At 39.4% G+C, this 24146-nt stretch overlaps 1 protein-coding gene across 1 annotated transcript in view; it reads right to left on the bottom strand.

The window, feature by feature from the left end:
- Positions 1–23544, bottom strand: part of SPHKAP (SPHK1 interactor, AKAP domain containing) — a 70274-nt gene extending 46730 nt beyond the window's left edge. Inside the window, exons 1-2 of the mRNA XM_065672665.1 lie at positions 23483–23544; positions 4683–4785 (exon numbers count right to left, since the gene is read on the bottom strand). Of these exons, the coding sequence (XP_065528737.1) occupies positions 4683–4785; positions 23483–23544 (165 nt within the window). The remainder of the gene's footprint in view (positions 1–4682; positions 4786–23482) is intronic.
- Positions 23545–24146: the final 602 nt, after the last annotated feature.

Below are 24146 nucleotides of genomic sequence, written 5' to 3'. Positions count from 1 at the left end.
GGGTAGATTTAGACTAGATGTTAGGAAGAAGTTCTTTACTGTGAGGGTGGTGAGACAATGGAACAGGTTGTTGCTGCTCCATCCTTAGAAATGTTCAAGGCCAGGCTGGATAGGGCTTTGATCAACTTGGTCTAGTGGAAGGGGTATTGGAACTAGATGATTTTTAAGGTGTCTTCCAGCCCAAACTATTCTATGATATATCTACACATCTGATTTCAGATTTAATCTGATTCTAGATCTTCTCATCCTCAAGGACTGAAGTTCTAATTACCTGTTAAAACGTAATTTTGCATACATAGGAAACAATTCTCTTTAGCTCAAATAGCTTTTGCTGTTACAAGCAGTCTTGTTTCACTTCCTTAAAAATCAGAGTGCGTTTGTCTTCAGCCTTAATCACTTTATATCTTTCTCTCCCAAATCTCAGTCAGTTTCTGAGAAACCATAAATTATCATGCAGAAACAAACTTCCTGTCTCATAAGGACTTGCTGTGCACACCCAATGTTTCAGAATAGCTAGATCACAGCAGATGTATATTGTAGACGATAAACACAGAAAATGAGCCGGGTAGTCCAAACTTCAGCTAGTTTTCCACCTGTGGGATGTTAAACGACCCTTGATATCTCTATCTTTCTTTCAGAGGATGTTTTTATCAGGAAGTAAATACTGGTAAAGTACTAACAGAAGAAATAAATTTCCTGACAAATCTTTCTATCCAGTCAGGCCACAGTTGACAATCTTTGGTCATTCCAGCATGGTTTATAAGTTGCAAGGCTTTATACCACACTTAAGTTTATTTTCATATGTAGTTTTTCATAATAGACTTTGAAATCAGGGGCAGAAATTATTACATGGAAATTTTGGACAGCGTGTGATTTTTAAGTAACTTCAAGGAAATTAAAAGCATTAGCTGAATGATGTTTTCTCTAGGCCAGATTCTTCTCTCATGTGTGCATAAGTAGTTCTGCACATGCACTTGAGAATGCAGCCAGAAATGTGAAGAAGGTATAATGGCATAACATTTTTACTAGTGCAGGTTGGAGAAAATAGTTTGCAGCAATTTGGCTTTGAAGATAGGTGAGAAAACCAAACCCAGATATACTTGAGTACACACAGCAGAAGCTAGTGGAGGTCAGCAATCTAAGGAACAAAGGCTGGCCCAAAGTCATCTGGAAAGCCTCCAGGAATTACTGTAGAAAAGACAGCACTGTGGGAAACGGAGGCATGCAAGAACATGTGGGAGAGACCTCCTTGCATATGGTCTAGTTTTACATATATCAAACGGTGTTCAGGAGACAGAAAGCGACATTTGAGTAAGCAGTGGCAGGAATGTGTTCCTGGTAGTGTTCAAGGCCAGGTTGGATGGATCTTTGGGTGACATCATCTAGTGTGAGGGGTCCCTGCCCTTAGCAGAGAGTTTGGAACTAGATAATCTTAAGGTCTTTTCCAACCCTAATTATTCTGTGATTATATGAATCAGAGGTGTAAACTTTAGATGAGTTTAAACTTTACCTTATGAAATGCAAGTTTCTGCATTATGACCATTTCAGAGCTGTTATTGCTCAGAACCTTCCCATTAGTACTTCTTTGGAGGAAGGATAATTTGGGCCACCCCAAAATGGTGATCCTGCCTGCTATGCAAAAATGCACATACAGAAACTGTGTGGACTTTGGGGCATATTTCTTTGGTAAGACACCAACATTATCACAGTCAAAGACAAACTGAAGAATGAATGCAATACTTGCACCTTGCTATTGTGAGGCAATTTTTCCTGTTGACGAGGTGCATGTGTTTATATAAGATGAGAGTTTGCATATGTATTTAATCTTGGTGGGATATTAATGTTTTTAAAGTCCTTATACTGAAGTCCTTATAGCAAAATAATGTATGACTGTAATGATCGAAAGTTGAAGGAGCTGATCTAAATTAACAGGGCTAATAAATCAAATGAAATGTGAGAACTGGTATCCCTCAGAGATGTAACTCTATCAGTACATTCTGACTGCCATTTTTGCATATAAGCATATTTTCAAAATATACTGAGCTGTTCTGTACCAAAGGATAAGAAACCTAAACCTGTACTACTTCAGCTGTCAGTCAGCATCCTTCCTTATGTAGCCTTCACTTTTAAGGCAAACAGTATCACTGGCCAAAATTTCCCCTCCTATCTTATATTTCATTCTTTTCTAATTGAGACAAGTTCTGGGCCAATCTGACATATATTTTAGCAATTTTGCTGAATTACACTTATGTGTAACAGCTGCACACACTATACTGCTGTATATCTGGTTCAGAGCAGGATCATCACACTCGGAAAATAATTCAGGATGAATCTGCATCATGCACTAAATACGAAATCAGCAGTAATTCATGGTTCTAAAAAAAAGTTTTCCATTCTTATCTAGAGACTCAGCCGTCAGCATTACTCAGTGTGTTGTGAATCAATGAACTAAATCAGCCTCTAGCAGTGTGGATTAGAAAAGTCGCTCTTTCCCAGAGGAAAATATTGCATACAAGTTTAGTGTAACAGCTTCCTGCTCCCTGATTTAGATCATAAGACATTAAAATACAGTAAATATCTATAACCGAGACAACATTAGAAAGGCTCTGCTCCACAAATGAAACATCTGCGCCTTCATGGCTTATCATCTTAATTGCTTTGGTTAATTACTACTCATCAAAAAAAGATATGAAAGTGGGACATACAGAATAAGATGCGATATCAAGGGGCACATCTTCCGCATTTTTTTCAGATTGGTCTGTATTCTAGTAGGCCACATCTCATATGGTTTCTGACAGGAGTCGTTCATGTCAAATACAATTACTCAAACCTGCAAGTCAACTGTGTAAATTGTTCCCTTGCAGCAGCAACCCATAGTGTTCCACTCCACCACCAACTACACATCTAACTTAAAAAAGCACTGAAACTAGGAGAGGCTAAAAGAGAGGGTAATGGGCTATTTTTCGTAATTTTTCATTCTTTTCTGCACACACACACGCACACACAAAGCAATGGTAACCCACTCTGTGACAATGCTGTAAAGAAACCCAAAATGTCCTGCTGTTTGTCAGAAGAATTGGTAGAAACAAATAACTTCTTTTACTGTGCCAATAATCATAAAATCGACCTGTGTTACAATGAGAAGTTAAAATGTAAGGGATCAGACACGTGAAGCATCTCAAAATCTTGTGGTAAATGCTAGCCTTTAAAAGAGAGAGGTGCTTCTAAAGGTGACCAAGCTGGAAGCATTTGTAAACACAGTGGTGCAGCACTTCAGTGCTGGGCCACTGTCCTTCAGTCTCACATAGAATAGACACCTCTGAATTCAAATGAAAATCGAAGATCTCCTCCCATATAGTGGATTTTCTGCCTTTTTATGCCTATATGAATATTGCAATTACAGTCAGCAGCACTTTTCTAAAAATCAGGCATTTTTTTGCAAATAAGCAGACCCTTTGACCAAATGAAATATTGACACTTTGTCTTTTTCCCACATTGGGGGGACTCGGAGAAGCTCAGTCCCAGTGTACACGTCACTCTATTGAGTTCTTTTTTATATCACGATTTTACATTTAACAAAATTTCTGTAGACAGGCAATACTCACACCCCACAGCCACAGTGTAGCTCTTCAGGATGATGAAGATAAATCTTTACCTTCTACATGTTTTATCTTTCTCTCTGCTTACATATATAAATCTATGTAGCTGTTCTTTAAACAAACAAACAGACAAAACCACCTAACAAACCAAAAATGGAAAACATTATTATTACTAATGGAAGGAAAAGAAGGAAAAGAAAAAGAAAGGATTGTGGGAAAACAGAATGAAATGTGAAGTTTTATAACATTTCTGTGTTAGAACAAATGCTTTCTCATCAGCTCTAGAATTATGCCTGTGGGAGTCAATAAATCTCTGAGGATTATTGCAAAGTGAGAGATCAAAGATGTCCTGACGCCCTCGGTAGGTCTTTGGTAGTGCCTCTTTCCCTCAAACTATACAGCCATAATCTGGTGCTGCAGAGAAGGAATAAAAGCAATCATCCATGGTCTTCACCTGTGTCTTTCCAGTTGTACTGAAATTGCCTACATGCACAAAATAATGTCAGTCACATCTGGCTCCTTCTAATTACATACAAACAGGCATCCTTCTCCCCCCCCACCCCCCCCCAAATTACATAACTACATATAAACCTATTTTGAGGCAACAAAGCCAGCATCAGTCAAATCTTTATGACCTCCTGGTTTGCTGAAAACCTTCCCAGTCTGATACGAGGGAAGGCAGAAAAGCTTTTTCATGAAGGACCCCTCCATCGTATTGGCCTGAGAGAAGCGAAGCTCTGGACCCTCAGACTGGGTCCCAGAAACCTGACACCTATTGAAGAGCAGTCCTGAAGCTATTCTTTCCATGCACTGCTTTTATTTCATATACTCAGTTAATGGGGGAAAACAGAAATCTGCAGGGGGAGATTATCTCCCATGTATTTTAGGACCAGACCAGTATAGACCAGGCAGACAAAACTGCAAGATACTATAACAGCCCCCCGCATTTATTTTCTGTATCAGTCCTTTTTTTTTTTAGGTACTGGTTAATTTTTGTGTTCTCCAATAATGACAAAAGCTAAAAAGCAAAACTATAACTTGGGATGTATCTTCCTTTGAATATAACATAAACATAGACATTACCTTCTTACATGCTGTGACAGAGCTTCCCAAACTGCTTGCCGAACTGTCTGTGCTGCTGCCTTGGTGCTCTGGAACTTCATGCATCAGCGGAGATTCAAAGTTGCTGAAGAATAAAAAAGAAACAGACACCCCCAAACCTTTCCAGCGACTCAGCTACATAAATACCTCAAATAATAACAAAATGCAGTTCAGTAAAGAGATGTAACTTAGGTTATAAGAAGCTGTTTATACTCTCTTTACTGATGTCACTAGCCTATTTATTACTTTTTTCTTTTTTTCTTTTCATTTTGGAAGACTCTCCTGAGCTACATGTTGGATATAAAATAGCAGACCAATGTCTTTTGAAGATTAGGGGATAGCATAAGGCTACCTATAATCATAGCTGCCTCTCTTGAATGACACTGTAAGAAGTGGTACTAGCTTGTTTTTATAAGCAGGCATCTTGGAGCAGCAAATGAAATACTCTCTGCATTAGTTGGCTTGGTAGAAAAAAGAAATGCTTGCTGCATTTTTACCTGCCTGGATAGAGGTAGAGGGGTAGTAATTAAAATGTAAAAAACACAGCAGGAGTAGCTGAATTCTGTAATCTAGATGGAATAGCTTGATACATAGCAGGTTTAGAGCAAAGGTAAGTCATGCACATTCTCTGTTTTTGAGAATCAGTTACATACAACAGAGGTAACAATATTTGCTTTGGGACTGTGCAGATGTGAAATACAAAATCATAGAAACAAGTTCCACCAGACAACTTATTTGCATGTACAGCTGGTACCACCCTTCACACTTATTTTGGAATAGCTCAGGCTAGTCTCGTAAGATTTCCTTCCATGTAACAGTCTGTCCTGGGTTCAGCAGCAGCAGTCATTTTTCTCCTTCTTAGTAGCTGGTGCAGCGCTGTGTTTTTGACTTTCGGCCTGGGAACAGCGCTGATAACACCAATGTTTTTAGTTGCTGCTCAGTACTGTTTACTCTGACCAAGGACTTTCTGAGCCTCATGCTCTGCAGGGAGGAGGGGAAGCCAGGAGGAAGCAGAGACAGGACACCTGACCCAAAATTGCCAAAGAAGTATTCCATACCACAGCACATCATGCCCACTATATAAACTGGGGGCAGTTACCCGAAAGGGTTAGATCATTGCTTGGGTCGGGCTGGGTATTGCTCGGCGGGTGGTGAGCGGTTGTATTCTCTTCCTTTATTTCCCTTATCAATATTATTATTGGTGGTAGCAGTAGTGGTTTGTGTTATACCTTAGTTACTGGACTGTTCTTATCTCAACCCATGCGAGATACATTCTTTCGATTCTCCTCCCCATACCTCCGGGAGCTGGGGGGAGGAAGGGGGTGGGGGTGAGTGAGCTGCTGCGTGGCTGAGCTGCAGACTGGGCTTAAACCACGACACAGTCATATTGTTGCAACCTTTCTGAAGCTTTTCTTTCTGGACATGATGTGATTGCAGTTAGACGACTCCGTGCTAAAGGGATATTTCTGCAGAAATGTACTAGGGAAAGAATGCCCTACACATTCAAGTTCTGCTTCCCAAACTGGGTCGCTAGAGTGCCTTTAATTTATTGCAAGCCATCCGTGAGAAGATACGGCACACATTGTGATAGACCATAACAATCAACCATGGCTTAATATATAATCTTTCATCAGTTCCAACAGGCTAACAGACCATGTGCAATTTCCTTTATGCTCAGTTAAAAAATAAAATGCATTTTCATAAGTCACCTTTGCTGGAGCTTAAGCCAGTATCTTAAGAGAAGGCTGCTTCTACTTTTAGCCCCAGTCCATCAGTAAGGCTACCCTTCTCTTAAGGATTCTAGATGTATATTTCTCCTGATATTGCTTAGGACCAGTTATGAATATAGGACCAGTTATGAATATAGGACCAGCTGTGAACTCCTACTGATAAGTAACTTTGTCAATAAGAATTTTGTTGATATATGTGGTGCTATTCTGTAATTATTCCTTTTTAAAAAAAGCGTCTGTATGTGCTAGATCCAGAAGAGTGAATGAAAAACATAAAACTAACTTAGCACTTATTAATTGTTAATTGGGAAAAAGCTTCATGAATTGCTTGGAAGGATTGAATACAGATGCACAAGTGAGACATGTAGGTTAATTGACTTCACTTGAAAAGTGTGATATCACTTAACATTTTCTAAGATACCAGCAACATTTGTATCTAAGAGGCAGACTGTTGCCTGTTTACAAAATTCTGCTGCAATGCTCATACTATGTAGATAAATGTTAACTTTTCTGGACAGTAATTTTTCTGGCATTTGACAAAGCAAAATAGCATTTTATAGGCCTTATACAGAACTCTTTAACAAAATAAGGGACATTAAACATGTGAAGTTTTTCTGATTTTCTACCTTCATTACAAATAACCCGTCATATTCAGAGGGTCAGATATTGTATAAGTAAGTTAAGTACTCTCCTTGGTAAGTCTAGCCTCTGTACTAAGTACAACTCAGTATTCACAGAAGAAGCTGTGCTCTGCCTCTTTTTATAAGATGCATCACTTCTACAACCTAATAGTAAATTACAAATGAAGTCTGACCTGCAGGTTGAAGTACAAGAGCCATTGTTTTCTCCTGCTCTTCACTGAGAGAAAGACTGAATGGTTTTGCCATTGCTTTGCCCTACAGGGAGAAGATATGCTGGTAATGTCTATTGGCTCTCAGTCACACTGTGTGCAGGGAAAGGAACTTCTAATGCATCAAGTGTTGCTGAGTCTGAAAGCAACAAAGCATGGCCACTGACTGAAGGTCTTTCTTGGACCTTAATTAAGAAGTGCAAATAGAATATTTGTACATTAAGGCACAGCTGGAAAATATAGTTGAGGAGTCATGTTCTGGAGTATAAATAAATTTGTGCTATCTCTGGAAGGTGCTTCAGTAAAGGGTAACGCATGTGTTCCATACAGAAGTAAAGTTGCCTTCCTAGTCACGTGGAAAATGAAAAAGATCTTTAAAATCTTCTTAATCGTTCAAAATCTGTGTTGTTTCCAAAATAAGCCCACTTTTCACTTGTAAATATAGAAAAGTTTGTTACAAGTGCATGATGAGTGAAATAAACTTTACACACCTGAGTCTTCCATAAGTCAGGAAGGTGCAGGATATGAGGTTCTGTCTAGATATCTTTAGATTCATGGGTCTTTCTTTCAACATGGAACACAGGTTTGGCTTTGCAACATCTTTTTTCAATTATCCCAGATCAAGGTTTCTTCTTCTCTTTCTTTATCCCCTTCTAAGCTTTATTTTTCAAAATGTATGTGATTTTTCAAGAGACCCTCCTCGGGCCATACAGCTCTGCCACCTTCGCTCTATAGCAAATCCAGTAAGATAAACTACTTTTCATTAACTCCCCAGAGAAAAACTATTCTGTCTTTGAGAAGCTGCCTGCTCTCATTAGTTTCTCAACAGCAGGAGGCTGAAAGAAACTGCTGTGGAGATGTAGTTATCTCATCATCAAATGATAGCTCTGTATTCACCTACTATGTTCATTACTTCACGCTAAGAGTTTATACAAAGCTCTAGTCTTTTTGAGACTTTTAAGGCATATGGCAAAGATCTGAGCCTTTTCACTATAAGATAAAGCAAGCTGCTGAAGGCTTTAGGTCCTAATTCTCACTTTGCCTTGGATTCCCTTGTTTGTTATGTGACGGAGAATGCTTATCTGACTTAGATGTGCTCATCTGATTTGGAACTATCACTGCAGGCCATGGGCATAAGAAGCAATCTCTGTTAAAGGATGGCTCATGTGAGAAATCCTAATTTACAATTTAGTTTTTGAAACTGAAGCTGGGAACCTGGACCTATGACCCAGTGTTAAAAAATACAGCATTTTTCACACTAATATTTCCTTTACCAGAAAAGTCTCCGCAGTCTCTTATTTGCCACCAGGTGCTGCCTTACTGATTCATGAATTTGACCAATACTTTTTTCTTACAAAGCTAAATTCTCTCATGAAAAACACAAACTTTTTTTTTTTTTTTTTTTTTTAATTAGAGGATGGTAGCAAACAAATAGTTACAAGGTTTATGGCACTAACTGCAGTAATACATCCTGTATTATTGAGTAAAATCCTATTAAATAATTCAAAAATAGTGACCTTGATGACTCAAGACTCAATAAGAAAAAAAGCCCAAAACACCACATCTTCTCCTAAAAATAATTATCTTCTTTGCAGATGTGGCAGATGGTGCTACATCAGCTAAGATAAGGCAATTTGAAGAATTCCCCAGGTTATCCCTAAAGAAAATTAATCTTGTGAAGCAATAACAGAAACTTCAATTTTCTACCATCTTGCACAAGCATAACCAGCTTCCAAAAATTTGCTGTGCAATAATCTTTCCTAAGGAGCAATTTCAATAAGCAATAAGTGACCATTACATATAATTTTTGAACCAATCCTATCATAGCCTAGTGCTTTTCATATTTTCATTATGATTCCTAATCTCAGCATTTTGAACATATAAACCATACTGATCCATGAAAAAGATAATCTTGATGAAAGAAGCAAACTGAATGAACATTGCAAGGTTTGTCAGTTCAGTCTACTCCAAGCTATAGTTGGCTACATCTGTAATGTTTTGCTAATATTTGTACTGAATACCAGAACAACAAAAAAAGAATGAATTTCATTTTGGAATAGAAATTTGAGACAAGTGAAAGCATGGCAAAATACCCTAGCATATTCTTACCTTTACACTCACAAATGTATCTGAAAGCTTCTCAAACTGAGGAAGGCAGCTAGGCTAATCCAGACCCTAAGCAAGCAGCAATTTTGAAAGGGATGCAGGATTCAAAGAGCTCCCCTTAACTTCAAAGCCTTTTTGAAGTGGACAGACCAGTCACACTCTTTCTTCATGCTACCTTTCAGATTTTACAATTTAAAGTTTCACCTTTACATGTAAACAGGTCAACAGTTACTAGCAGTAAAATCTTTGGATGTAGCAGTGTCAAAGTTACTATTTTAATCCATATATCAGTTTTTTATTCAGTCTGAGCCATGTGTATACTTCCATCATAGCACAGATGGTTAGTCAAACAGAAGTTCTATAAATACCTCAGACAAATGTCTTTCTTGTTATGGATTTAGAACCCTTATGCAGAATATAATCGCTGGTAATATCAGGGTCTGATCTTGCAAGGTACTTCACAGGGAACTGAAAATACTGAATACCTTCCATCATTATCAGATCTGAGTGTCTAACAGGTATGGGATTGGGTTGGTAGTTTTACATATCTGCACTAAAAAGAGTAGAAGTTTAAGTGCTCTATATTCAGATTGCTCATTTCTTAGTGTCTGTTGGGTACTCTTGATTTACATTTCATTTTCATCTGTGACACAGATGCAAAAAGCTAGGTCATTAGCTATGTTTTAGTGAAAAACGGGCAGAAAAAAGATAACCCATACCATGGTACACCACACAACAAAAAAGCCTTTCCCTTCCATGTTCATATGTTCATAGAGCCCTGAATGTCTTTATTCTGCTCTAAATAAAGAAAAAAAAATAAATATAAAAGCCTCTGCAAGCATTAGCAATGATCAGCCTTCTTTCAAATCATGTTTTAAAATACTATAAATGAACAGACATGTTTTACTGAAGAATGAATGTAAACCAAACTAACTAAATTTTATATGATTATTTAGTCCTTCCTTCCCTTATTTACTGATCGAATTATCAAAGGAAAAAACCAAGGTTTTATGTGCAAGTCTGACAAATGTCCCCACATCCAATAGTTATGGCAGGGCACACTCAGATGAAAGAGATGACAATCAAATCATAGAGTTGGCAATCAGGACCTGAATGACAGGTGACCGTGTAGAGGTTTTTGGATGTTTAGCTATATTTCAGTAGTTTGCTGACAGAGAGACAACCCAGTGTGAACTGGGCTTTTGCATATAGCTGATAGCCATTCTCCCTTTTTCCCACCTATCCCTGGTTTTGATATGACTTTAGAACAATTCCAGGTGGACCTTTGTTATGCTGGTAGAATGGCTACTTACTAAGAAAGCCTTCTAGAAAGGACAGGCTTGGATCTTGATCAGAAGGGACTACAGAAAAAGCACATGAGGAACCATGAGATCTCTTCCTGGCTGGGTGCATCAGGCAATGAAAGAAAATGGCTAGAATGATATGTAGGGTGCAGTATTGGTAACAATAATTTTTGAAAAGTTCCTAATTTCGAGGATTTTTAGAAGGTATAAAAAGAAGCCCTGGAACAACAACTAGGGACTAGACAAGGTCTGATGAGGGAGAATGACTGAACCTGGGAAAGATTAAGGAACAGACCCTTAGATTCTTAGAGGGCTAAATGACTGCGCCTTACAGAGGTGGACTGCAAGATAGTCAAGACTGCTTTTCTGCCTTAAAAGCAAGGAGTGTAGATCTGAGATTTATACTCGCATCCGGAGTTCCAGCTAGGTGGGAAACTAAGCCATTGTTGAGGTTTGACTGCAGGAAAGATAAGATTCTTCAAACTAATTATTCTGTATGTACATAAGTGGGCACTGCTGATCAGGAAGCAGGCAGTGCTGATCAGGAAGATGGCTTTAGAGAGATAAAGACTGAACTCACTGTATCCAGGCAGAAATATTACAGAAATGACAGTTTCGTTGCCCCTACAACAAAGCAATGGGTTTGCTACTATTTGAGCCTACTAAGTCAGCAAGAAGAAATATAATATCAGAAAATATTCTTAAAAAGATGTCCCACAAAAAATTCCTTCTTCACTTAGCATATGCAGGTGTACCGTACAACAGCACTTTTCCTTGTGCTATAGAAAGGAGGGCAAAGAGAAAACATTTGGTTTTCACCTCAAGCAAGACAGTTCATGACTATGTATTTACTAAGCAACTTACATTATTACTACACTTTTGATGCCACAGTCTATTCTTAATATAGATTACGTTATTAGTGCAGCACAGTGTAATATGCCAAGGGTGTGACGTTATTCGATCTTACTTCTTTTAAAGATAAAGAAAAAACATTGTGACATAGCTGGAATCTAGTGAAATTTGGTCCAAATTAAATACATAACAAATGTGCAAGAAACTCCCACAGATTTCAACTAGAAATGGAAATTCTCAGCATTTTTCAAGATGAAGTCAAAGATATTGCAAATTAGACTTTCATGCCATAAACCACCAAGTAATTTTTTAGTCTGTTTTAAATGTCTCTTATATCTAACAAAAAGCTTGTGCTCTTTGACTGCTCCTCTCATCCTTTTGCTATGCACAAACTGTCAGGTTGGCATTTCAGGGGAACCAGTAGAACGTGACATAGGAAGAGATGGGTGATTTCATGTGGAGGATGTTAATCTTGGTTTAACTGATTTGCTGAGTATTTTCTGGCATCTTGTTTATGTTATATAGCCAAACCTCACAGTCAGGCTTCTAAACCTGCTTTTGCCATTGACCCATGCAGTGCATTTCTGATTCTGAGCATTAAAGCAACAAGAGGCAGGATATTCAATCAAGTATTTCACTGACACCTTTCCTTAAAGTTTACCTTTCAAAGATTCAAATCTACTCTATAAAAGCTTTTCATTCTTTAAATTCAAGACAGATACTGAAAGGATATGTGACAAAGATGTTCATAACTTAAAAGTAAATGCATGTCATGATTTTATTTGGATAGAAAATGCATGTAGCTCATCAAAAATTGCTCGCTGTTCCACTGTTTTCCTATTTAGATTGATTACAAATCAAATAGACTGTAAAAGTATAATTGAAATTTGGTAGGTACTCAGGATTTTGTGCATGATAGGAAGGTGAACATGCTTTCATGTTTTGAACAGTGTGTTTCTAATGTTTGTTGGTTTCTGAAATTCTTTGTACCAGATTTCCTGTGAAATAATAAATCTGTCTTTGGAAATCTGAGATTAACAGAGGACTGACTTGTCCCCAGATAGTTTAGGGAAAAGCCTGAAAATTTTCTACTGTCACAAAATCACTTTCAGCCAATTTAAAAAAAGGTAAAGAGCAAAGCTGTTATTGAAAAGGGATGGTGATACTGGAAAAACAAATTGTTAAACTCTGAATCTGAATTATACAACAGATTGAGCTCTTGGAAGAAATGTATGTGTATGACCAGTCAAGAGGCTATCGCGCTGCATAGCGTTCTTCATTACAAATCACGAGATCTTAGAATTGACTTCACCTTAGAGTAGCTGAAGATGCAGTTTTCCATATCACAGAAGTTAATGTTACTGAATACTTAAGGAAATTATAATAAAATATTTATTATAACTGCCTGAAGACTCTCCAGCCACCAGTAAGCTACAGAACTAATCATCAAACCATTACAAGCTTTTTCTTTTTCCTTTCCTTTTTTTTCCCTTTTTCTTACTTTTTTTTTTTCTTTTTTTCTTTTTTCTTTTTTTGCTGCCGTAAGCAAATCTGGAAGCTTTGGTAGATATTTTTCCATGGAGAGTCTACACTCTTTCCTTTGTTCTCAGAAATAACATTACCCAATCACAAAATCATTTCTAAAGCTGTAAAAAATAAGGAAATTCATAGTCTACTGTCATTTACTTCCTTGAGCAGGCAGCTTCACCAACACATCTTTATATTCAAGAAACAATTGTTCAAACCTACTCTGTGTAACTGTGATGGTGGTCCCTACTAAACTCAATTTGATTATGGTAAATATTTTACTTTAAGAGTATTTAAAGAACTTTCAAAAGTACCTAACTAGTAAATATATTATTTCCTCAACTCCATTCTGGTTTCCAGCCCTTTTTATCTGAAAGAAAGCCAAACTGGTTTAGATTCCTGCTAAATCTTTCAAAATGTTTAGGATTATAATACTGTTCAGGAAACAGTATGGTTTTGCATTAATTAATGATAAGTAAGATAATAGGCTAAAAATGAGTGTCTTCATCTAAAATATTCACAGAAATTTCCTATTCTCTTTAATACAGTATTGTTTCTATGACCACCTGCAGTCATATATGTAAACTACTTAGTTAAAATATCAGGATATATTGTGAAGTTATTATACTGCCAAAGAATACATTCTATCATTGCTTATTCAAAACAAATTTTATTTTAGATGCCTGAAATATTCCTGAACAATTCTGATTCACTACTAATATCACAAAGGAACTAAAATCTTAACAATTTTGATGCTAAGTTAATATGTCAGTAAATAGCAATCTATAGTAACTTATAGAAAACAAGGCCTCAAAACCCACTTGTTGAAAAGCATGGAGTTTTTTAAAAAGCAAAGTAACATTGTCTGAGATGTGAATAAAATGAAAATACCTCTAATTATCTTGGCTTCTAATACAGTACAAAATGATTTTGTGTAATTCTGGCAAGATACTACAAATATTGTCTTTATCATGTCCTTATCGTGACCTGCAGTGTGCAAATGAGTACGTGCCTAATTAGTATTACATTAGTATTGCATTTATACCTAATGCAAAAATACAAACCAGACCATGTGTAGACATGGATTTTCAGTTATCCACTGGGAAATCAAGAGGCAATTTTGTTGCAGGGAATCTGAGAAAGATTAAATTGCTCTTTGATGTTACTATTCTTTTTCATGCTTGGTCCTTTCAGATAGAAGTGTTTCAATTAGATGTTACTTCAGATGCGGACAAGTTCATTCTCACCACAATCCAGGAGTGATCCTACAATATCTGCAGTGAAGCTGATCATATAGCTGGATTGTACAGCAAAAAGGGTACCTAAATTGACCATGTGCATCACAACCATTATCTTGTCCAGGTTTCTTTTATAAAAAATAAAAATATTGGAGCACAAAATTTTTTGTATTTTGTAATGCATCCTAAAACACCAAATGGCCATAACTCACAACACTAAGATGAAGGTGCTTACTGTCTCTGGGGCAGTGATGTTACACTGCTTCAGCAGAGCCCAGCAGCTGGCATGCCCTACGTATTAGCCTCATTATGAGCAGAGTTTGCCAGGTTTTGCAAAGTTATTTTTGTTTTACTAATAGAGGACCACTGTAACAACTTCAGCTGCAGAAAGATGCAGTCTAATAGTTCTAGTTCTGCTTATCCAAAAGCAATCCATGCCAAAGTAAACCTCATCCTGTGACCTCTTGTTTGTTTGTTTAGTTTGGTTGGTTTGTTTGTTTTAATTAGTCAACTTGGATTATTATTTGTATTATTTGTTGATGATCCATCTCTACTTTTGAAGTGGCAACTCAATTATTTTTCTAATAAAGAGTACCTTAAAAGCCATGTCTTCTGAATCAGGAAATTATTTGTTGCACTCAGCAAATATGTACTTATCTATGAATTAATTTTACTTATATGAAATAAAAACCTGCTACTGATGGTAGTACCCAAAGACGCCTCTCTCTTATACTTGGATATAGCTGTTCCACAATGTATAGTATTGCTTTCCACAGTATTTTTCTTTGTAATTTATGTAATGTAATTTAAAATTTATGTAATTTTAAAATTACACATATGTAATTTTTAAAGTGTCAAAATTTTGTATTTGGTAATTATATTAATATTTTAATCATATCATGCAAGCCACTGATACAGTTCATATATGCTACTTACTTTGAAGAATGTGAATAATGTGACCATTGGTTTTCACTGAATTTATGGCATATATTGTGCTCAGGATTGAATTTATTGACAGATACAGTGTGACCATTTAACTAATTTAACAGCTGTGCTGTTACTTCTGTAGTTTTATATATTCAAGGAAAATTATTTTTTCTAGTTGATGGGAGGGCCTTATTCCAGAATTTGTGTGAGGATGATGGGTTTTTCATTTCAGTATCACAGCAGGAAATCTTTCCCTTTTCAAAATAAATGAGCTGTTCATTTTTATTGGATGTCTACAATGGTATTGCACATTTTTCATAGAGAAGGAAGACACTGCCTTGATAACATAGAAGAGGAACAATCTGTAAGTACATTGTTGAGATGTTACTTTGCTGATTTGATCTCTTCACTTGTCAAATTGAAATAGCATAGACAGTTATAAATGAATCTTAGGGGGAAAGGATTTGAACTGAATTTAAACACAGCTCTGAAAACTGAGAGACAACTTTTCTTTCTCCCTTTAATATTCTTAAGAGCCACTGCATGTAATGAACAGCTCCACTGCCGGTGATGTGCTGTGCCTTGTATATGGAATTCTGATAACTATGCAATCTCGCAAGGACTACAAGAGGATCATCGAAGTTTTTCATTGCTGAAAGAAAAATACAAGTCCACTCCTATGTAATGTTCTAAGTAAACTGAGCCTTTGCTGAAATAAAAGTTCAGTATCCAAGTAAGTTATGAGTACTAAACAAACAACACTGCAGCTCCCTTCAGCCTGCTGAAAGCTGGTTTTCAGACAAACTGGTCCCTGGGTTGAATGGTTACATTCAGGCTTTCCTGACTCACCCAACCCAGAGACCCTGAACTGCCAATACGGAAGAAAATTAACCTCCATGCAAGAAAAAAAGAGACTACAAATCTAATTGGTTACATAGTTGCCACTAAGTAACTAATTCCATACTATATCCAACCACATGCCAGTCTGGTGTATCCTTGGGACAGCCAGTAATTGAAATTAAACTATTATCCAAGTCTAAGCCTCCTAAACTCCATGCATTTTTCTGTTTGAAAAATTTCAACTGTAACACAAAGAAGTCTTACTTCAATGCATTCCAGATTTTCATCAATTCATATAATAAATTAAAACTTTTCCAGAAAACAAAAAACTCCTGTAATACCTAGAAACTGGTTATTACTAGTGCATACAGCCAGCTCAGAATAGAGCATAGAGGGTAGATCCCAGTCTTAAAAGTGACTGCTTAGAGTTATACAGTTATACTTGTTGTCCAGTTCTGAATTTCACTATCAGGGGCATGTGCACTGCAGAATGAGGTTCTATGTTAGAATTTTTAAAAGCCCTTTTTCTTTCAGCTATAAATTAAATTTAACCACAATTTACAAAGGAAACTTTCTTATGGAGCAGTCAACAATAATTAGATATATAATAAATTGTGGTGCCATAATCAAAAAGAAACATATCTTTGTCAAAAAGACACTGACAACCTGTTATGTGTCATAGGTGTTGGCAGCAGACATATTTAATAATAATCAGGCAAGTCTTGAAGTGAAGAAAAATAATGAGGGAAAATAAAGAGATTAATGAAAATGATCCAAGGTTGACAAGACTGAAAAAGAAGGTTTAAAATTCATACTGGGCACCAAATCAACCCTAGCATTAAACTGCACATGATAGATTGTACTTGCCATTAAAATAAAAACCAAAAATATCCAGTATAGTATTTTCCTTCTGTTTTCAGTGAAGCAGGAAGAAGGGAAGGTGTATTGTACATGCAGTGTGAAGCACTATGCAATCCACTAATAAGCAAAGATGTGGTAAAAAAACAGGGAAAGGACTCCCCCAGGTTCCTGACACTGAGCTCTTGATATATGTGAACAGTTTCAAAGTGCATTGTCACTACCAGTGGTAGGCTGGCTTTCCTTTCCTGCTCCTCCCTAGAGAGCACAGCCAGCACCGGCCAGGAGCTTGCACAACATGCAGGGAGAGATGGAGCTGCTGCTGTATTTTATCCAGTGGCTTGGTAATTAAAGCTATTGTTTTGACGTAGAAGTTTTATTCATGTTTTTCCTTCTGAGAGAAAAATAAACTTGCCTATTCCACTTCTGGGTGGATGCTCAAAACTACTTGGCTATTAGTGCTTTAGCTCCTGGTCCTGCATGTTGAAGCTGTTTCTGCATTGTCTCTGAGAGGAAGCTGCAGCATTCCAGCCAAGCCTGAACAAGCGTAATATAGAGCAGTGTACCTGGAGGAACCACTGCCAGAATACCTGTGATCCCAAGCTGGTATTTTCAATGGAGGGAGCTCTCTTATCAGCCTGTTCCTGCTCCTCAGAACCTCTAGCACAACAAGATGCTCTGCTGTCTGAACGTGGGACTTACTGTTCTGACTTCTCGCTGCTAAGGTGCCATCATGGCTTAAAATACTGTTCTTTAGAGGCTGCTCTGATATACAACGTTCTTTGTCAGGGAACTACAGCTGCATGAGGGAGTGACCTGAAGCAGTTTTTATTGTCATCCACAGTACAATAAAGGCTTCCACCAGTGTAGCTATGCCTCCCTCCCTTCTACTCAGGGTGTAACTGAAGAAATGTAACAAGAAAGTGTAAAGCAATTAACATAGGACTGAGGAAGGAGATGGTAAAACTCCTCTAACCTGATAAGTGTGTTTACAGTGATTAGTGGAAGAAGGTCATAGTCTAAATCATTTACAAAGCAAACAGCATAGCAACAAATTATGGACATATCAAACTGTCACAGATACTTTTTAGGGTTTCTCAACTCAATCCTGGGGGAAAGACACTTCAAAGAGGAGGGGCTGAATGATGGAGAATAATGGGTTGACACATGTAGACAGAACTGCGAACAGAGTGACTGGCACTGCAAGTCAGAAAGGGGAGAAGTGATGTATGGGAGTAGAGCAGGAACTGAAAGACATTAATGGATGTGTTCAGGAAAAGAAGTGTGAAGGCCGTGTAGGAGGCTAGAGTAGCCTTGATTAAAGAATTCAAAATAGATAAAATTGGTAAAATAAAGGAAGAAGTGGAGATGCAAGTCTGGAAATGAGTAATTTGTTTTTGTCACTGCAGTGCCTACAGGGTTAATAAAATAAAGAATGGAAATTATATAGATCATTTATTTACTGCTTCTGCAAGTGAAGTAGTAAAGAAATCCCTCACTGATATGGTTTAGTAGTGGTCTTGGCAGTCCTGGGATAATGGTTGGACTTTATGATCTTAAAGGTCTTTTCCAACCTAGCTGACTCTATGACACTAAGTCTCCCTCCTCCTGTCACACCCAGTCCCACTCTGAAGGGATCAGATTCCTCATCCACAGACTTACGACCTTCAACAATTTAAGTTCCTTCTTGGTTCAGCTGAAATTTTTCTCCCCTGACCTCACTGAAGGAAAACATATCTGATAATTGTTGCCTACGTTTGACAACATAGGCTAGCCAGGTTAACGAACTGTTTAAAGTAATCCCCCGTGAAAACAGGATGCAGCATGTCATTTCAAGAATTCCCACCACTGACAATCAGACTGACATTGCAAGAAGGTAGTGAAATCCAAAATGATCACATAGCATTAGATAAATTTTCTGGCCACTCAAAACATCTGGTAAATTAATTGCTAATTTGCAAATGAAAAGCATACCCAGCAAGTATTAAACTGATTTCTCTGCTGGGGCTGCAGTATTGGTTTTGCACAAGTGCAGAAAAGCAAATTTCATGCTCATATGTGATATCAGCTACTGTTGTAATGCATGCAGTTGTCTTGATAATGAAGTTCTGATATTACACTCTTGTTAAGGGGATTTCTTTATTTCCCTTCTCTTATTTAAAAAAGATCTGTAATACATTTGTTTCTCTTCTACTCATACGGGTGGAAAAATATGGAGACCAGACCTGTAAGCCGTCTCACCAAGTCTCACCAAATACCACCCACCATGCTCTGTGTCCTTGCTAATTTCATTCCACTCATCACTGACAGTTGTTCAAAATAAATTCTTAGTACTGATTCCTGTTGGTTTATATGCTGCTGTTCTTTTTGTTGTTGCAGTTCTTATTTATTTATTTATGATTTCTTATAAGAAACTGTTATCTCTAGCTTACACCCGTGACTGTTGAACTTCATAATTTCAGTCTTTGCCTAAAATTTTTTCTCCTTAAAGGATCAAAGCTTTATTTAACTTGTTTCTAAAAGCATTTTAGTACAAAGCCACCAAATCTGTTTTCTCTGTTATACAAGATGTGTGGTTTGCTGGACCACAAGCACAGCTGTCAGCTGAAGTCTGTGACATTAGTGTTACTGTGTAAGTTACAAATGGCAGTGAGTGGGTGCCACATGCTTACTGTCTGTAAGAAAGGTCTAATACAGCCACAGCTTTTTGATCTCTTCTTCAAATATCTTAACTTACCTCTTTGCATTTGTGGTAGGTCCTAGCATATTCATCAATAGTAAAAAAAGCTTAGCTTTCAACACAACCGTATAAAGCCAGAAAGGCTTTTCTTAACCATTCTCTGAGCTCTATGTGCAAAAGCTTTCTGCCACGCCAGGTACTACTGATAGGTAGCAAAGATATTTCATTCTGTGCTGGTGATACAAAACTTTAGCCGACATTCTTTGGGCTTGTCTTCTCATGGTTTAAAATATACAGTCTATACTTCTCAAATTTGTTGGATGGAAATGCATTTTAATTCTTCTGAATTAGTGTTCAGTCTAATATTGCTTCTAAGCTCCAGTACTGTTTCTAATTATGAACTGAAGAACAGTGATTATTCTGCCTTTTCTTTCTAGTATTCACTCAAAAGGTGTGCTGAAAGCATATGCCAGTCCAAAAGACATGTCTGAAGGTCAGGTAAGACTACTTTCAGATATATAGGGTTGGTCAAAAATTGCATATGTGTATATGTTTAATTTCATAAGCTTGAGCAGAAAAACTGCAGTTTTACCAAAAGTATTGACTCTATCTCCTTAAGCAGCTGTTCAACAGCATCTCAAATAGTCACTGGCTTACACAAGGGACAGAAGGACAAAAGTTCCTGGCTCAAATGTAAGAAATTCAAGTGGTTTTCTTCCTGCCTCTTACCTGAAGAGGCAAAGTGTGAGATGCATGGTCTTAATGTGGTTTTGTTTATCCACCATAAAAAAAACCCAATAAACCATTATAGACCACAGTTCCAGCTTCCCAAGTGTGATGCGCACCAAAAATGTCTTTTAGCTGCTTGAAGAAAAAGTGACAGCTACCACTTCTGTGCAGTTCTCTGCAGCTGCTTGTTTGATCCTCAGGATAAGCATTCATTGCAAGACACTATTGCCAGAAATGTTAATTTATCAATAGATGCCGAAAGGCCACTAGCATGCTCTGCTGTGCTCCACAGTGGCTGCAAGGCGTCCAGACCTGGGGCTTAAGTTTTTGCCTGAGATATGGAAGACAAAACAAGGGAGGGTATTGAGCTGGAACTAATATGCACTTCTGGTTTATGCTGAACTCAGGTAGTGATTGTTGTGTGGGATAGAAGAGCCAGCAAGATGGACAGAGCTGCAGCATCAGTGAGTGAGACCAGGGGTGAGTAGCCACAAAACCAGTCCAACACCCAAATGGAATATGTAGGGAAGGTGCAAAATACTATTTGATTTATAACAGTTCAGTAGTGAAAACTTTCTTTGGTAAGGTATGAAAAGCTAAGTCCTAAATGCTAACACTCTTTGTATTTCTTCACAGCTGCTGTAACTATTTCTCAGTTAAAGTTGCCCAAATATTGTGGACATGATGAGCTGAAGGTGTGTGAGGACAAGCTAGCTGTCCCCTGGATTTTCAGGTGTGCTTTTTTCCCCAGGGTTTCCTAGTGAATACAGGAATGGTCTGAGTAAATTACTTGCTGCTCTGGTCACCTTTTTTCCTAGAGTCCTCTGACCCTTATTCACAGAAAGTCTGAAGTTTACACAGTTGTTCAGCAAAGAAATGGCTGCCTTGATTAACAAATAACAAGCAGGTGTCAACATAGCAGCTGTAAGAGATAAAAGAGATGACAAAGATAACTGTGGTTCCTGATAAAGGAAGTCTGATTTGCTTAAGCTATGGAAGGAGGAAAAAATTACTCTTTAGAAAGAAGAAACAGTTATGCTGCTTGCAGGAGCAAGATAAGCCTTGGCCTTACTACAGAAATAGATTATGTTTTTTGGGTAATAGGCCTAGCTGAAGTATATAAACCATTAAGTATATAAACCATGAAGTATATAAAACCATTTGGCCTGACGGCAAAGTTCTGGAGTGGAGTAGGACTGGTTTCCTCAGCTTTACACGGTGATGAAAAGCCTAGCAACAACCGTGTGGAGTTGGAAGATGTCTGTATGCCTATGAGGAGGTAAACATGTAACAATGAAAGCAAGATCATAAGCAAGGGAAGTGACAGCTTTTCTATTTCTTAAAATCTTTAAGACTGTCTCTTTGGAATATCTGTTTTATCCTGACACAGGTTACTGGGGTCAAGATCACACTCTACTCATTTTTTGTTGTAGAGTGTGAAATGTCAGATCAGGTAACCTAAAAGTCTCTCTGGCCTTACCCTCTGAGTCCCTGACTTCCAGATTGTGGCTTCCCATAAAATCCTAAACTTTGTACAATCACCTTGGTATTTGGTGTGTAAAAGTTGCATATAAAATTACTAGCCACGATTAACAAGCTCTAAATCCTTCTCACCTTACCTTAAAAGCCAAGGCAAAAATCAGGAAGGGCTTCTTCTGCATCAGGCAATTCAGATCAAAGTGCAAAAACATTATTAAGCTTTAGTCGGTAAATGTTTATTGATGTGAAACACTACTCAGTCAACTGTTCTGGGGGATTGCTTTAAAGCTTTTTGTTTCCTCCAAATAAGCAAAAGCAATCTCTCCTGCAAGTAGTTATCACCCATTTAAGTGTTGTCATCCCTCTGTCCCCCAGCCAGTTCCTCTTGAGTATTCAGGTTCCACTACCTTCTTTTTATGGCTGTGTTTTCTCTGAACTTTACTATTTTTACCCTTCATTTCTCACTGGGACACTGCACTGGAAGCAACGAAACCAAAACAAATTGTAATAATTTGCAACATATGCTTTTTATCTCTGATAGTCTGTATCATATTTAAATGCTACAATTTCTAGAACGCTTTTTGTCTGCTATCATCAAAATGCAATTTACTTGTGATTGTTGAAAATTATGCTTAACCACATCTTGCATCTCCGGTAGGCTACTTCTATCTGTGCATCAATTTCCGTCTTGAAGGAAGTTTTGCCCTAATCTGCTGTTCATAAGCGCTATAAATACATGAGCTGGGATAAGAAAAGTATAGTGATTTTTTAGCTTTTTCTTCCATTGTCAAATCCTCTGATTCACTAGGTAGCGTACGTGCATCGAAGTGGCTTAAGCACAGTATCCTAAGGGTATTTTATTAAGCACTAATTAACTCTTAAGAAGCTACGGTATTGAAACCAGCTGTTGTAGCAAAATTAGATGACAAATCCCCCCTTCCCCCCTCCCCCCCCTTTTTTTTTTTTTAATTCTTTTAAGAAAAGCCCTTTAGTTTCTGCTTTTTGTGTAGGTGTAAAGCCATGGCGGTTGACCACCTTCTGGCGAGTAGCTGCACATCCCCATCCCCTCTGCAGCTGGACACGAATTTGCTGTGCCCGTTCAGGCTGCTTTCTTCCCCCCAGGCTCCAAACCGGCCTCTCCCACCGGCAGCGGCTCCGTACACCCGGCCACCCCCAGCCTTCCCCCCGGTCGTTCGGCCACGTTCCCCCTCAGGTACCGCAGGAGCGAAGCTCGGAGCCTCCGTGGCCGCCCCTGTGTCCCCGCTCCTCCTCGACCGCTCTCAGACGGGGGACACCGCTTCCCTGCGGTCTCTTGACTCCCGTGCCGTGGTAAGCACTGGCAGGGGTCCGCGGCGGCGGGCGCCCGGCGCGGCTCCTTACCGGCAGGGGACCCGCCAGCGCTCGGAGCTGTTACTCACCGGGCAGGCAGCCGGGACCCGCGGGCGCCCGGAGCCGCTCTCTAGCAGGCAGGCACCGGCGGCAGCCGTCACTCGCCGGGCAGGCAGCGGGCACCCGAGCAGGGAGCGCAGCCAGCCGTTACTCGCCGGGCAGGCGGCACTGTAGCTGTTCCTCGCCACAGGCGGCGGCAGCCCCTTGCGACGCGGCGCAGCCCCAAGCGCGCAGGCGGCGGCTCGCGGGGAGGGGCGCGGGTGCGGGCCCTACCTGGGAGCGGCGTGCGGGGGGCGACCGGGCTCGGCGGCGGCTGGCTCGGAGCGGCCGGACATAGCGAGCACGGCGGCGGCGGGACCCTCCGCTAGGGCGGTGTCGGGCCAGCAAGAGCGCTGTCCCTGCGCTCTGCGGTGCGGCGCCTCCCGGCCCTGCCCTCTGCCTCCCTCCTCCCCTACCCTCTCCGGCCACCTCCCCTGTCCCTCCCTCACGGTAGGGCCCCCCGGGGGCTGCGAGCCGGGGGCTGCGCTCCCCGGGGCATCGGTCAGCTTGGACCCCCGCCCGCGGTGGTATGGGCCGCGGCGGGTCCGAAACGGCACCTCGGGCACGGCTTGCCCAGGCGAGAGCTGTCACCCGCGGCAGCGCCGTCCCTGGGACCCTTCGCACCTGCGACCCGCCGCCGGGCTGCTGATGCCCAGCCGGAGAGTCGGCGGGAGTGATGCTGGAGGCGGCTGGTCGGGGTTACTTCGGTTTCGCTGGAGTGATGTAGAGGGCTGCACGGAGTTCAGGACGCCTGAAGAAGTTGCTGGGGTTGTGCTGTGTTTGTGGTGTGGGAACTGGGACGTGACAGCGAGGTGCTGGGTGACTCCAGCGAGAAACAGGCGATCGTTGCTGACTCCTCGTTATGAATGTCATGATGTTCTTGGAGCCCCAGCCCCGT

This window comes from Lathamus discolor, chromosome 3, assembly GCF_037157495.1.
Source record: "Lathamus discolor isolate bLatDis1 chromosome 3, bLatDis1.hap1, whole genome shotgun sequence".
Taxonomy (NCBI): domain Eukaryota; kingdom Metazoa; phylum Chordata; class Aves; order Psittaciformes; family Psittacidae; genus Lathamus; species Lathamus discolor.
Note: the sequence above shows the minus strand (reverse complement) of the source record. Positions and strands in the feature narration are given on the sequence as shown.